The following is a 16,032-nucleotide window of genomic DNA, read 5'->3' on the forward strand; positions in this document are numbered from 1 at the left end:
TTAAAATGTGTGCTAACGTATTCTAGGCAGCCCTAATGATCAAATCTCAAAAGTTATAATTCACGAGATAGTTTAAAGGCCAGAGTATAGTAGTAGAACGTTTAGAGGGATTAGAAGTTTTTAGAAGTATCTAGAAAGCCCCATAGGCTTCTGCAATAATCTAGAATGGGTTAAGATGTCATATAAATAAAAATGGAGAGGAAACAGATCAGTTATCAGCTTGGACTCATTAAGATACCTCCGGTCTATGATTCATTGATTCATGGATAAGTTCAGCCGAAAGAATCCAAAACACAAAAAGAAAAATACATCCCTTCAACCCCCGGAAAGTAGCAGAAAAAGCCCTCTGGACTAGTGCTATATACAATTTTGAAATATTCTCATTGACCAAACTTTTAAAAGAAAAAAACAAAAAGAAATTTTATCGTCATTGAATTTCGTTATAAATAGAGTGAATAGTCACTCGAAGACTGGCCTGTTAGCAGTTCTTAATTTTTACTACCATCCTTACCCTCGTAACACTCCACTTCCTCGTCCTAGTTTTCGACCTAGTAATCCAAAATAACTGTATCTTTGTAAACCGACTTTTTTTTTTCGTTTTGTTATTGTTATAAATATTTGTGAACAACCTTATTTGTTTATTTTGTTATTGTTGAAAATAAAGGAAAATATCATTTTCCGAAAACCATATTTTAAGAAAGAAGCTTTGTTCATGGAATCTACGTTTAGGTTTAGGCACAGATAAAGAGTGGGGGAAATTATTGATAGTGTTTTCAGCTAGACGAGTGTTTTTTCGTGAAAGTTTGGCGAGGAGGGGGGGGCAATGATTAAAGCCCAGGCAAGATCTGCCATGAAAATAGTGATAAAGCAGAGACAGGCTCGCAGTGTCTCCTCTGTGGGAAAAGGTTGCAGGGAAGAGAAAAGGGCATCCCTCAACTAAGCTACGAAGTCTATTTTGAACTTTGTCAAGGCAGGATAAAGTCTTTCTAGCAGATGTGGCAACAGTACTCCATCTTTAGATGTACCTGGCTCTTATATAGGTAGAGAATTGCATCAGCAGTGAGATATCTATCATTTTTCCAGCATCTTGGCAACAGATTTGATGTACATGTTCCATCTCAGATCAGGAGTAAAGGTCAAGCCCAGAAGCTTGTCAAAACATGGAGCCTCCCTAAGACGAGAGCCATTCATTTTAATTGATGCCAGATAGGGGATCAGAGCGTTGATGATGGAAAGATAGAAGCTTGGTTTTAGATGCATTAAAATTAACCAGCCACTTCTTTCCCCATTGCACCACATGCTCCAGATCAAGGAGAGGGAATCAGAGAGAATTTTGACATTTACAACCTTTGATTTGCTGCCATAGATGGTAGTGTCATCATCATAAATGTCTACAAATGATCTTGGGATGTGATTTGGAAGAACATTGATGCAGATAAGGAAGAAAGTTGGGCCTCTGAAGGGCTCCGGAATTAATACTGTGAGCTTCTGATTTCTGCCCATCTACCACTACTCTTATGAGCCTATTAGAGAGAAATGATTTAATAATTGAGAAAACTTTCCAGCTATATTGTAGCTGGAGATCTTGTGAAGTAGGCCTTTATGTCATACCCTATAAAGGTCTTTGATATGTCAAGAGCAATTGCCCTAGAAAAGAAGGCTCCATCGAGAGATTCACTAATCCTATGAGACATAACCATAAGCACATCTGCTGTAGATCTAGCAGAATGGAAACCATATTGCATGTTACTAAGGTTATTTTTGCTGAGGTGGTTTACTATTTCTCCATTTAACATGGATTCCAGCAACTCATGACACACAGAGGACTTATTGGTCTGTAGTGAGATCACTACTGAATTCTTACTGATCTGATTACCACTGATCACCTGAATTCTTAAATACAGGGCATACTGTTGAGGTTTTCCGGGGTGTTATTTTTTTTGTTTTTTGTTTTTTTTACACAGTGATCACCACTTATCAAGGCCCGGAAGCCACTCATGGAAAAGGGTTATTGCAAGTATATTACGTTAGTGTGGAGATTTGATGAAGTTTTTACTTAAGGGGGCGGTTCATTAGGAATTTGTTAACGTTGGACTTGAAGACATCCAAGTTGTAGTCCGGTGGGAAGCAGGCAGACGGAACAGAGTTCCACAGGCGTGCAGTTCTAAGAAAGAAGCTTTGGTCATGGAATCCATGTTTTGATTTAGGCACAGATATAGAGTGAGGGAAATTTTTCACAGTGGATTCATCTAGACGGGTGTTTTTCGTGAAAGATTGGCGAGGGGGAACCAGAGATTGGAGTTCAGACAAGCATCTGCCATGGAAATAATGATAAAACAAGGATAGGCTCGCAACGTCTCTTCTGTGGGAGAGAGGTTGCAGGGTAGAGAAAAGGGCATCTAAGCCACGAAGTCTATTTTGTACTCTGTCAAGGCAGGATAGGCTGTTTTTAGCAGCTCCTGCCCAGATATGGCAACAGTATTCCATCCTTGGACGTACTTGGCTTTTATATAGATAGAGAATTGCATCAGTAGTGAGATATCTTCTGGAGCAGTAGAAGGATCCCACCATCTTTCCAGCGACCTTGGCAACAGACTTGATGTACATGTTCCATTTCAGATCAGGAGTAAAGGTCAAACCCAGAAGCTTGTCCAAACACGGGGCCTCACCCAGACGAGAGCCATCCATCACAATTGATGCCAGATGGAGATCAGAGCGTTGATGATGAAGGATAGGAGTTTGGTTTTGGATGCATTAAAGGTAACCAACCACGTCTTCTCCCACTGAACCACGCACTCAAGATCAGAGGGAGGAGAATCAGAGAGAACTTTGTCATGTACAGCCTTTGATGTGTTGCCGTAGATGGTCGTGTCATCAGCAAAGATGTCAACGAATGATTTAAGTATGTGTTTAGGGAGGTCATTGATGTAGATCAGGAAAACCAATTCTCCTTAAGACAACGCTTAAACAGCCTTGTAAGTAAAGGAACTTGTTCTGGTTGAAGCTTTTTCAGCACTATAATTGGAATGCCATCAGGACCAGTTGATTTACTGGAATCAAGGTTTTTGATTAGCTTGGCAACATCACACACAGATGTTTGTATGTCGCATAGCATGTTTTCTGATACAAGAGGAAATACTGGGGATTGGTCGCATAGAGTATAATTAGTTGCAAAGTTCTTAGCAAAGAGTTTGGCTTTGTCTGATGCTGATGAGATTACCTCAGATCCATTGATGATGGTTGGGATTGAGCACATGCTTCTGTTCAGGATCCTGGTTGCTATTTGCCAAAACTGGTGGGAATCAAGCCGCTGCTCAGCTACTTTGTACTTAACGAACTGACCATACAACTCTCTTGCATTTTTTATCACTCTTTTACGGTGGTTGATGGCAGTCCTAGAATCGGCTTCAGTCTCAGTACAGCTTCCTGTTTTTCCTTTGATCCTCTTTCTATAAAGGCAATACTATCTTTTAAAAAATTTCTTCTCTGTATAATATGTGTTTTTACTCCCCTCTTCTGATGAGAAGCGTTTGGCTTCGAAATGCCATGGCCTAAAGAGGTTTCCCTATATCGAAATATTGTAGTCCTTTTTGAACTGATAGCATAATAAAATTTAATTGTAAATTTTTTATCATTTTGTTATCTTAACTTATTCTTTAAAATTAGTTTGTATTCTTTAATGTATTTATAATGTATTTTTAACCACATTTACAAACTCCCATTTTTATGTGAATTGATTTTCATTGGCGAGTCTACTCCTCATGTTACACAATAAAATACGATAATCAAATGTTATTTTGCATTAAAAAAAAAAGAAGTTTTAAATCTATTTAAAATTTTAATGCCTTTAAAATAGATATTACTAAAAGAATTAATTTTATTCTATTTCTATATTTCGTGCTATCTACCCTCTTGAAACTATTTTCCCAGATTTTTCTCACATGTCATCTTGTTTGTAATACATTAGTAATAGTTAGCAGAATATGTATGGACACAATAGAAAAATTGAAAATACGCATCTCTTTTCTAGCATTCATCACTTTTGGTAAATGAGTTTGTATGTTTTAAATTATTAATACAGAAATCGAAAATTATATCGTTTCAATTAAATAAACGAACGAAGTATTAAAATCAAAGCACACATTTGGCTTTTAAGGCAGATACTCCCTCCCTCCTACAGCTCTCAAATAAACGCTAATCTTTGCACCTCAATTCATTCCATGTGGAGACACTGGTCTTTTAGCTTGACCAACATGAGTCGCTTGAAGTTAAGAGCATCTATCTATCCATGTGGTGTGTAAGCTCTTTATGTAGATCTAGTCCCACCATTTCTTTTTTCTTTGCTTTATATTATATTCCCTTACATATTCAAGTAATTAATCTCCTATTCATTTATTTTAAAACAAATAAGTTGCTAGAGCAATACTTGAAAAGATACAATTTCTTGTAAATGTAAGAGGGGAATCAATCTCTAATTCTACGCTTATTTATGTAGAATAGAGAAAAACTGTAAAGTAAGATACTCGATATCTTCATTCATGCAGGGGTGCAAACATACTTTGTGTAAAAACTAGGCGCATGGTTACCCCTCTCGATATGATGGACCCGTAGATCTTGTCAGGTCATCTATCTAAGACAAAGAAACATGCAATATGGTTTCCGTTCTGCTAGATCTACAGCAGATGTGCTAACGGTTATATCTCATAGGATTAGTGAATCTCTCAACAAAGGCTTCCTTTCTAGGGCAATTGCTCTTGACATATCAAAGGCCGTCGATAAGGTATGGCATAAGGGCCTACTTCACAAGATTTCCAATTACACTATAACTGGAAATGTTTTCTAAAGTATTAAATCATTTCTTTCTAATAGGCTCATAAGAGTAGTGGTTGATGGGCAGAAATCAGAAACCCACAGTATTTATGCTGGTGTCCCTCAAGGGTCCATCCTGGGCCCAACTCTCTTCCTGATCTACATCAATGATCTCCCAAAACACATACTTAAATCATTCGTTGACATCTATACTGATGGCACGACACATCAAAGGCCATAAATGACAAACTTCTCTCTGATTCTCTCCTCTGATCTTGAGCGCATGGTACAATGGAGGAAGAGGTGGCTGGTTACTTTTAATGCATCTAAAACCAAGCTTCTATCTTTACACCATCAACGCTCTGATCCCCATTTGGCATCAATTGAAATGGATAGTTCTCATCTTGGGGAGGCTCCATGTTTTGACAAGCTTCTGAGATTGACCTTTACTCCTGATCTGAAATGGAACACGTACATCAAATCTGTTGCCAAGATCGCTGGAAAAATGGTGGGATCCTTCTACCGCTCCAGTAGATATCTCACTACTGATGCAATTCTCTATCTATATAAAAGCCAAGTACGTCCAAGGATGGAGTACTACTGCCATATCTGGACAGGAGCTGCTAAAAAGTCTATCCTGCCTTGGCAGAGTACAAAATAGACTTCTTGCCTTTTTCTCTTCTCTGCAACCTCTCTTCTTTCTTTGTTTTATCGTTACTTCCATGGCAAGTACTCGTCTGAGCTCCAATCTCTGGTCCCCCCTCGCCAATCTTTCACGAAAAACACCCGTCTAGCTGAAACCACTGTTAATAATTTTCCCCACTCTTTATCCGTGCCTAAATAAAAACGTAGATTCCATAAACAAAGCTTCTTTCTTAGAAGTGCACGCCTGTAGAACTCTCTTCCTTTTGCCTGTTTCCAACCTGACTACAATTTGAATGTCTTCAAGTCCAACATAAACAAATTCCTGATGAACTTCCCCCTTAAGTAAGACATTTTATCAGATCTCCATTACTAACGATTACTACGATATTATCCCATTGATTACTGTACACGCAATAACTCTTATCCTCAAATGGCCTCCAGGCCTTGATAAGTGGTGATTTCCATGTAAAAAAAAGAAAACTGATAATAAAACTGGCGGAGAGAGGCCTCCTCCTTAGTAATGGTCGACAACCTTCCTGGAACTGGTGACTCGAACAAATTCCTAGTTTGCTAACCTAACTTGCTTAAGGAGTAGATAGGCTCTACCTATCGCCGGCTTTCACACTTTTTCTTTGTCTATTAGTCAGACCAGAGGTACAATACAAGGGACTCACCAGAGTCACCTTGTGCTTGGCCTTGTTTTCTGACTAGGACATTGAACGTCGTTCCTCTAATCCCTATTTTAAATTTCACTCTTTCTCTCAGAAACTGAGGAAATTGGGTTTGCTTGCATGCCACTTGTACTCACATGACATTTAGGCCGGTCTTGTCTGAGAGGTTGAGAGTAACTGATTGACAGTTTCTCTGGCTGCTGTTTCCGACTGACAGTATAGGTGCCCTAACTCTTTAGTAATGCTTAGACCAACTGCTCTGTCATCAGTTGTATAATATCAGAATAGTTGTAGTGCCATCTCGCGCATAGAAAGGGACCCTGCTGCTATATCTGGCGGGCTTTCACGAGACGACAACTTCTAGACAGAATTCAGCTAATGGGCCACTGTGTGTATACTTTGTGTCAAAACCGGTCCACTTTGCTCAACAGTCTTCCCTTAACCTGATATTAAACAAAAACGTAATGAAATGACAACCAAAACAAATATCACGATAAAACCAGACAACTACCGAAACAAAATTAATTCACCTCCGCCCTTGAGGCTCACTTTCTCAAATATCCGATGTAGAGTCTTACTTTTTAGTAAACTCCTCGGATATCTTAGCATTAAGTGAAACAAACTTACACTCTTCAATTTCCTCTAACTACTTTAACATGGTAGGGTACCTCCCTCTTTGCTGTAAGGACTCAGATAGATATATGCACGTGCTTGGAGTCTATATCCGTAAGCACCCTCTGTTAAACTAGAGAGAAAAATCTTTAATCAGATGACCAGGCTTTTATGTGCCTTCGACACATTTCATCACTGCGTTACTTATATTTTCTCTACCGTTTTTCCTCAAATCAGTCATGTCTCTGATAGTATAGATGCAGCACTCTCCTTGGATAGTAATGCCAAAATGTGTTTGGTGACTTTAATATCCATCATAAAAATTGGTTTGGTTTCTAAGGTTACACAGATGCAACTGGATGCTCTACTTATAGCTTCTCTGTAACCCATTCCCTCACATAGACAGTAATGTTTCCAACTGGCCTACCAGATCGTGAACCTCAGCAGGCTTCACTTCTAGACCTATTCCTTGTCACAGTACCTGAGTATTGTGTGACTAATGCCCAGTCCACTTGGAAACACAGAGCACTTAGTGGTATCAGTTGACATCACATTTAAATCCTAACCTCAAGGTGAGGAATCATTACTCAAAACAAGGTACTACAACAGGGCTGATTGGGAAACCATTAGAGAATGCATCTGAGATGCCCCATGGACCGATATCTTCTCGCTTCCTGCTGAACAGTGTGCCAATGAGACAACTGAATGATGCAAAGTGGACATTGAAGCACATGTTTCCACACGGAAGTATTATAGCAAGCCCCACTCACCCCCATGGTTCACTACAGATTCTGCAGCTGGAACAAATACATAGAGGACATTGCAAAGACTGCTGCAAAGAAGGTGGGTTCCCTTTATTGAGCTAGAAGACAATTCACACCTGAGAGTATCCTGTACTTTTACAAGGCCACCATTCGCCCATGCATGGAGTATTGTTGCCACATGATAGGGTCCAAAAAAGAGTTATCAATCTAATCGGTCCCAATATCAACTAAGCTCCAGCGCTTGTCATATCGCCGCAATGTTGCATCTCTGTGCCTGTTTTACAAATGTTTTAATGGGATGTGTTCTGATGAACTCATTGTACTTGTACCCCCTCACTATACATATCTCAGACAAACCCACTTAGCAATAACATCTCACTCCTTCACTGTTGAGATCCTTAGATGTCAGAAAGCTTTCTATTCTAATAGTCTCTTCCCTTGAACAGCTAGACTTTGGAATTCCCTTCCTGCTCCCCCTGTCGTACTGATATGCAGCAGTTGAATGTTACATAAATCAACATCTTGTTAATCTTTCTTAGACATAGTCCGAAATAGCAACCTTTTACGTCAAAGTGGTGACGCGAGTAAAATTATGAATAAATAAAGCTGGTATAGTGTATATGTGAGTATATTTATCATATAAGTAAATGTTAAACATCAAAAATAATATACATGAAAAGTAATTATAAAATGCATTCTGAATAGATGTGGGAGACTGGTATATGGATTTGCAGAATAAATTTCCACATAGGAGTCAAAGAGTCGAAGTTGGAGTTGGGAGTCGGAGTCGGGAATCAGAGTCGGAGATATCAAAGGAGTCAGAGTCGGCATCCTAGGAATTCTAGAAGTCGGAGTTGGACTTTTACCATCCGACTCCGCAACCATGCCACCACCCAATCCTACTAATGGCACTATCTAACACATTTAAAGTGCCATAATTATCTAATAATCCTCTCAACAACACTCTTCCACATTTAATATATTCAACCTATACAAAATCCCCAAATATATCTGCTAGACGTTGCATCCTTATCTTGTTACCTAGCAACTCCCCGATGAGAAGCATTAGGCTTTGAAATGCCTTGCATAAATAGTTTTCATAACCCCTACATACTGTATTGTATTCCTTTGTTTCAAATTGATCATTAAATCTATATACACCAGTATATATTTTTCTATTATGAATATATTTTCCTCATATATATATATATATGATGATTGCAACGTCTTGTCAGACGAGTGCCACTCCCTCAGGCACTGAAAGTCCATGAGCAGAAAATGACTTTAGTTCTGCCAGTAAAATTCACACGCTCAAACAGACATGATACTGACGGTCACTAGTATACATACATATATATATATACATGCATGCATACATACATATACACATACATACACATACACACATGCATATAACACACATATATGTACACATACATACACAATACATAATACACATACATATACATACATAAACATACACAAGACGGTCAATGACATGCATACATATATATATAAATGCAAAAATACATATATACACATACACACATACATATCTGTAAACATACACACATATATACATATGTACATACACAATGCATAATACACATACATACATATACATACACATGCATACATACACATGTACATACATATAAATACACACACACATATGTACATACATATAAATACATACACACATACATACATATACACATATGCACATATATATATACATACACTTACCTACATATACATACACATACATGAATATGCACTCATACACAAACATGCACATACATATATACATACACATATACATGCATACATATACATACACACATGCATATATGCACATACACACACAAACATGCACACATGCATATATACACATACATACAAACAATATATATACGTATATACATATATACATACATATGCACATATACATACATATACACATAGATATACACACATATACATACACCTGTACATGAACATACATACACCTATACATACATATATACATATAATGGCAGACCAATTATTACATGCTTCCAGCATTTCAGGCCTACACGCGTCACAACTTTTCCATGGCTGAGGGAGTATCTATACACAGATGATGTTACAGAGTTTTAGCTTTGTACGACAGCTAAATCTCTCTTTCGGTTCAAAATGTTGACATCCAGCAACAAGCAAGAGCAAGATAGCCAGCAACAAGTCAAACTGCAGACCAGCTGGTCTCCCGCTTTATGTTTTTTTTGTTTGTTTTTTTAAATCTAAGATTTGCTTCTCCTAGAAGGGTTGCCTTCACCACGGCTTATGGGAGCCCTCTCCACCCAATATACACATGACAATAAACACATGTGTACATACAGATGTACGGCAACATATGTATGCATGTGCACACACATGCAACCATAATCACGTAGAAGAACACAAATACGCACATACATATGCCTACCCATACGTACACACACATATACATGTAAAATACACATATAGGAACATTCCAAAAGTCATACATAGTAAGTGATCAGCGGTTGGACCGTTTTTGTCCCTTTTCCTTCCTGGTCTTTTTTCTCCTTCCTTTTTTTTATTTTTTTATATAAAAAGTTTGTTTTAGACTCACACATATGCAGTACATGATAATGATGATGATGATGTTGACGAATCGACGAAAAACAACAGTCCAATTGATATGATTTACAGACGCTTGGATTTTTTTTTTTTAATTAAAAAGTTTGTTTTAGACTCACACATATTTGAGTTATTTGGAAAATTATGTGTGAATTTGTCAACATCATCATCATCATCATCATCATTATCATATCGTAAATCATATCAATTGGACTGTTGTTTTTTGTTGATTCATACGTAGAGTTATTTAGAAAATTATGTGCGAATTTGTCAACATCATCATCATCATGTACTGCATATGTGTGAATGAGTCTAAACATATATATATATATACAGCGTGACCCCCAAAAAAACGGGTCCCAACTCTAATTAGGCCCCATTTCTTAGTGTTTTGTCCGAATGAAATGAAATTTTGGACATAACTAATTTATTATATTCAAAACATCTCATCAAAACACTAGGATCTTTGCCCTTTTTTTCTCCGTTGACTGTAAAATGCTCAGGAAAACAATTGAATGTCCTCTGTTTTTTGGGGGTCACCCTGTATATATAATAGGTTGGTGCAAAAATGATGCCACTTTTTTTTTTACTTGAACGTCAAAAAACGACATTATGTTTGCATGAATCTAATATATTTCCTCCTAAGTTCTATTTCCTATCTTGGTTGTATTGAGCTTTTTTATTTGGTGGGGATTACTATATAAATATTAATATGATATTACTCTAAGTTTACAGAACCTATTGGATTCTAAACCTAATCTTTACCGGCTGTTCATATATATATATATATATATGTAGATGTTGTTTGTTTTTGTTTTTGCGGTACGTTTTGAATAAATTCAATTATTTACAAAAGTGCATTTTTACCTAAATGCGAGTTGGGAATAATTTACCCTTTAACCAATTTGGTACCCCCACATGGGGAGCGGCAAATATATTATTTTTAAAATATAATAATCTACTGACACATGTTTCGTCGTCTACGACTCATCAGAGTGGCTGAATCTGCAGTGATTTAAATATAATTTTTAAGCATATTTTCGACCGGGCATCGGATATATATATATATATATATATATATATATATATATATATATATATATATATATATATATATATATATTTAGTAATGTGATTGACAATTTAAAATTCAAATTAGAATTAAAAATTAAAAATCTGTTTCATAAGAAGGAACAACAACAAAGGCAATAATTTGTACGATCGTTTCGAGCTCATTATATATCTGAATTACAACGAGCACTGTTCTTTTCTTGTATTTTAATTAAATTAGTAATTTTACTATCACATTAAAATACACTCTGCTCTTTAGACTACTGTTCTAATCCCCTTTAAATTAATTTATATATATATATATATATATATATATATATATATATATATATATATATATATATATACTAGCACACCGCCTGACGATGCCCAGTCGTAAAATACACTTAAATATTATATTTAAATCACTGCAGATTTCGCATTTATTATTATTATTATAGAACCAATTCTCTATTGATAATTATATGTAAACCAAATATATGGTAGTGCCCATAACAGCATGGCCCGGTCATAAAATATGCTTAAATATGATATTTTAATTCATGCAGGTTTCATATATATTATTATTATACAGCTAATACTCTATTAGTTATTAAATTGTACCCAATATATATTAGCGATTTCAAAAGTAAAAAAATATATATGACTTGTGTGTCATCAGCTAGAATCAATATCAAGACATATAGATCTCCAGTCTTTTCCGTTACCATCTATACCATGTTCTGACGCATATTAAAACTATACCATGTTCTGACGCATATTAAAACTATACCATGTTCTGACGCATATAAAAACTATACCATGTTCTGACGCATATTAAAACTATACTATGTTCTGACGCATATTAAAACTATACCATGTTCTGACGCATATTAAAACTATACCATGTTCTGACGCATATTAAAACTATACCATGTTCTGACGCATATTAAAACTATACCATGTTCTGACGCATATTAAAACTATACCATGTTCTGACGCATATTAAAACTATACCATGTTCTGACGCATATTAAAACTAAAAAATAACGTTGTTAAAAGTATAAATATATATTTACACTCGCGTAGAAGATACACATTTAGTCGACTTTAGTCAATTTGTTTCAATTTTTACAGGCTAAATACCAACTCGAATGTCTTACACGGGTCCCAATCACCTATATATCAAGTTTCAAGTCTGTAGACCAAAAATTGACAGGAGAGTTTGGTAAATACCGTCGACATAATATAATCAAATTAACTCATCTGGATGTTTTAATAGTTTGTCTTTATAAGTCAAAAGACTTTGTCAGAAATGAAATTTTTACAAATTTGGAAATAACATCGGCATAGAAAGAAAGCAACAAACAGAATGAAGAAGAAGGCAGCTGTTTTGCATAGTTTTAAAATGACTGACTCAACGATTCAATTTTAGTGTAACTAATGAAAATCAGTTTTTTTTAAACGAGATGTGGATAAACAGCGAGAATAAGATAAAAATATATTTTGTCATAACAATTTTGAAGCAGAAGAAAATCAATAGTATAATTAGAGTTTATTGACAAATTTATGGTAATACAAACAGAACTCAGTTTCTCCCCGCCTATATATATATGTGTGTGTGTGTGTGTGCATATATGTCTCTTTTCTCTCTCTCTCTCTCTCTCTCTCTATATATATATATATATATATATATATATAGATATATATATGTATGTATATATATGTATATATATATATATATGTATGTATATATTTCACTTGTCTCTCTTTTCTTCTATATATGCTTTATCTCTTTTATCTTTTTTCTTTGACTGTCTCTCTCATTTTGTCTCTTCTTTGTTGTCGAACTGGTTGTTTTGTAAAAGTTAGGTATTTGGCTATCCAAAAATAAATGAAGGGAGGGAGCAATCAAAAGCGAAATAAAAGAAGAGAACGAGTAAGAGAGAGAGAGAGAGAGAGAGAGAGAGAGAGAGAGAGAGGATGAGGAAGGGGAGGAGGAAATAAGTAATGTAGACAAATGAGAAGAAAGAAAAAAAAATAAGCAAAATAATAAGGAAGGACTATGATGCAAAAAATAAAACAGTGAGCAAACTAAATAAGGGGAAACAGTGAAAAAAAGAAAGAAAAAAAAACAGAAAAAACGGTATGCAAAGATAATGGCCAGATTTGAATCCACCAACTTCCGGTTATAATATAAGCAAACCTCCCATCTATATCTATCCTTTTTTCGTTTTCATGCATAACATTCACCTTGATGCTTTTCAGATGTAACTAAGGCCCCTGTTAGATTAAGGATTTTACACTCACCATATGTGTAAACGGTTCCAAGAGACAAGTGGATAATCACTCCTCCAACGATGACAAGAATAAAGCGCCATTTTGGGCGCTTGGAAACAGTGCCTACGTTTGACTCCATTAGGTGATTGCCAGAAACACGCTGGTTCGCGATGCTGTTAGTAATGCCAGGACAGCAACTATAGCAAATACATGACAATCATAAAGTAGCAGTCAATATTTTTTATGTCGTATTTAAAACAACAATAATAATTATAAATAAATAAAACGAAGCTCATAATATGAAAGTGAGGCTACGATCACGAATATTCCTTACTTGACCTTTCATTTTTTTCATTTTGTATAAAAGATTCCATTTATTCTAAGTAACCACATCTTTATACACATATATTGTTTTAAATATTTTTGTTGGTTATACATGATTGGATTTAGCTGCTAATATCGGATTGTACTGGCTTATCGGTTTAAAACTAGATCAAGTATATTTTTTTATTTTGATTTTAGTCCGCTTGTCTGACATTCACAGTTCTCCTCGGCAACTCTAAACCATTGGCAATAAAATTGTGTATAGCCATGACAAGGAGCAATTTATTTTAAGCTTAGGCAACTCTTGTATGGTAAATATAATTTTAAACGAAATCATGGTTTCTTTTAAAACAAAACTATCTCTACATCTGATCAAATGTTCTTGAAGCAAATCAGTTAAAAGTATAAGAATGTGTCGAATAATGAAACGACTATGATTTACTTTTGATGGAGATGTAGACACTGGGTAAAAACATAGACTCTTATTAAACTTTTTGTTCAAATATGAAAGTAACTTTAAAATCTAACTCAAAAAATTATATTCTCTTCAGGTGCTAATCAAGTACATTTTTCAATTAAGTAGTATATTTCTTTGAAATCTTAGCTTAAATCTAATAGACACCTCGTTATAATAGATTATGTTACACCCCACCCCTTTTCCCTGTATGGATTGATTATAGTGAACACTGCATTGACAGAAGTTTAGAGACGTGTGGCTTGTATCCCTATAAATTAATTAATTAGTTGGACAGGTAGCGCAGAATAAACAATGAAACTGTCTTTAAAACAAAACTACGAAAGGTTTATTCCGGCAGTCGAAAGTTGGACAATATCCATTTGAGAAAAAGGAGGAGTAAAAATTTCTTTGGGTGTTGCAGATCAGTCAGTAGTTATTTGGAGTGTCCCAGGTCGACTATCGGTTATTTTCAGTGAAAATCGTCTACGCTAGAGTGGCCAGAGACGAAAGAGAGAGGAGAGAGATCTATCCGATGCTTGTCAGGTTCTCTCTGCTGGCTAACTATGATTCCCAAAGGGACTAAATGGGATAAATGGAATCAATGCACTCTGCCAGATGATTGGTCATTGTGTGATGGAATCACTTATCATGGATATTGATTTGTGAGAGAAAACAGATCTCTGTTTTATTTATGATTAATACATTACCTTCTGCTTAGGCGGAAAGCCGACAGAGAAAAAAGTAGCATTTGTAAAAAAAAACAAAAAACAACAACAACAAAAACAGCAATTCTAAACAGAAAATGTCAATTCAGTTTACAGACAAATTCTTTTTGCATATAAAAAAATGTTTTTATTTTTCAGTGAAAAGTTTTGGTTTTGTTGAAGAAGAAAAACGTTTTTGTTTTTCAATAAAAAATATCTGTGAGGAAAAATTGTTTTGGGGGCAACACATGTCTTTTCTGTGAAAAGCGTGTGCGTGTGTGTGTGTGTGTGTGTGTGTGTGTAAAATCATACAGAAATTGTACAAAAGATTATCAATACTCAAAAGAGCTCATTCTATATGTATAGAGTTTTACATAATTTGGGGATCCTATATACTAGTCGACCACTACATGTGAAGGTGACATAATTGTCTTTTGGTGATCTATTCACTTCTGGTGCATAAGTATGTTGATGTAATATAAGGGAAGATGTGGCCCTTGTGTTTTAGTATTAAGAAAGGCTCTTTCACTCTGTCAATAGATACAGTTTCTTTTTTACCACTAATGTTAAGGGTGAAAAGTTTGTCAGTGTGTGCAGACGATAAGGACCAGTATAAGATGAAGTGAGAGAGGCTTTCACGGCATCCTTTCTCAGAAAACAAGCTGAGCATGTGTGCTCTCCCTTTGGTGCTGCATGTGAGATGACGCCACAAAAAATAATGAAGAAATGATGCATGTGAGAAGTGTGAAAGGTCAACATTGCCTTCACATTTTCGCCAAGTTTCAGAAAAATCTAATGGATGGAGCAAAAGTTATGGGGTAAAAAGTGTTATTTTTTTGCAATTTTGGGGTATTTATGATCCATTTTGAGCTCCTGGGAACATCGAATCCCAGTGAAAATGGACAAACGGTGCAGTTTCACTCCTTAAGACATGTATATTTGAATTCAGCGCCATGGAAAACCACTATATAGACATAAATATCAAGTTTTTGAGTAATATGAAAAAAGAGCTCCAAAAAGCATGTTTTTTTAGCCCAAAAAGTCTCAGAGGGATGCAAAACAGAATTTTGCCAGGC

The 16,032-nt window shown here is 35.7% G+C and overlaps 1 protein-coding gene across 1 annotated transcript in view; it reads right to left on the bottom strand.

Annotated features, from left to right (window-relative positions):
- The window catches only part of LOC145279899 (apicoplast pyruvate carrier 1-like), a 119,035-nt gene extending 105,330 nt beyond the window's left edge, over positions 1-13,705 (bottom strand). Inside the window, exon 1 of the mRNA XM_080131431.1 lies at positions 13,502-13,705. Within this exon, the coding sequence (XP_079987557.1) occupies positions 13,502-13,610 (109 nt within the window). The 5' untranslated portion in view covers positions 13,611-13,705. The remainder of the gene's footprint in view (positions 1-13,501) is intronic.
- Positions 13,706-16,032: the final 2,327 nt, after the last annotated feature.

This window comes from Euprymna scolopes, chromosome 7, assembly GCF_053919585.1.
Source record: "Euprymna scolopes isolate OS-2025 chromosome 7, ASM5391958v1, whole genome shotgun sequence".
NCBI classification, from domain to species: domain Eukaryota; kingdom Metazoa; phylum Mollusca; class Cephalopoda; order Sepiida; family Sepiolidae; genus Euprymna; species Euprymna scolopes.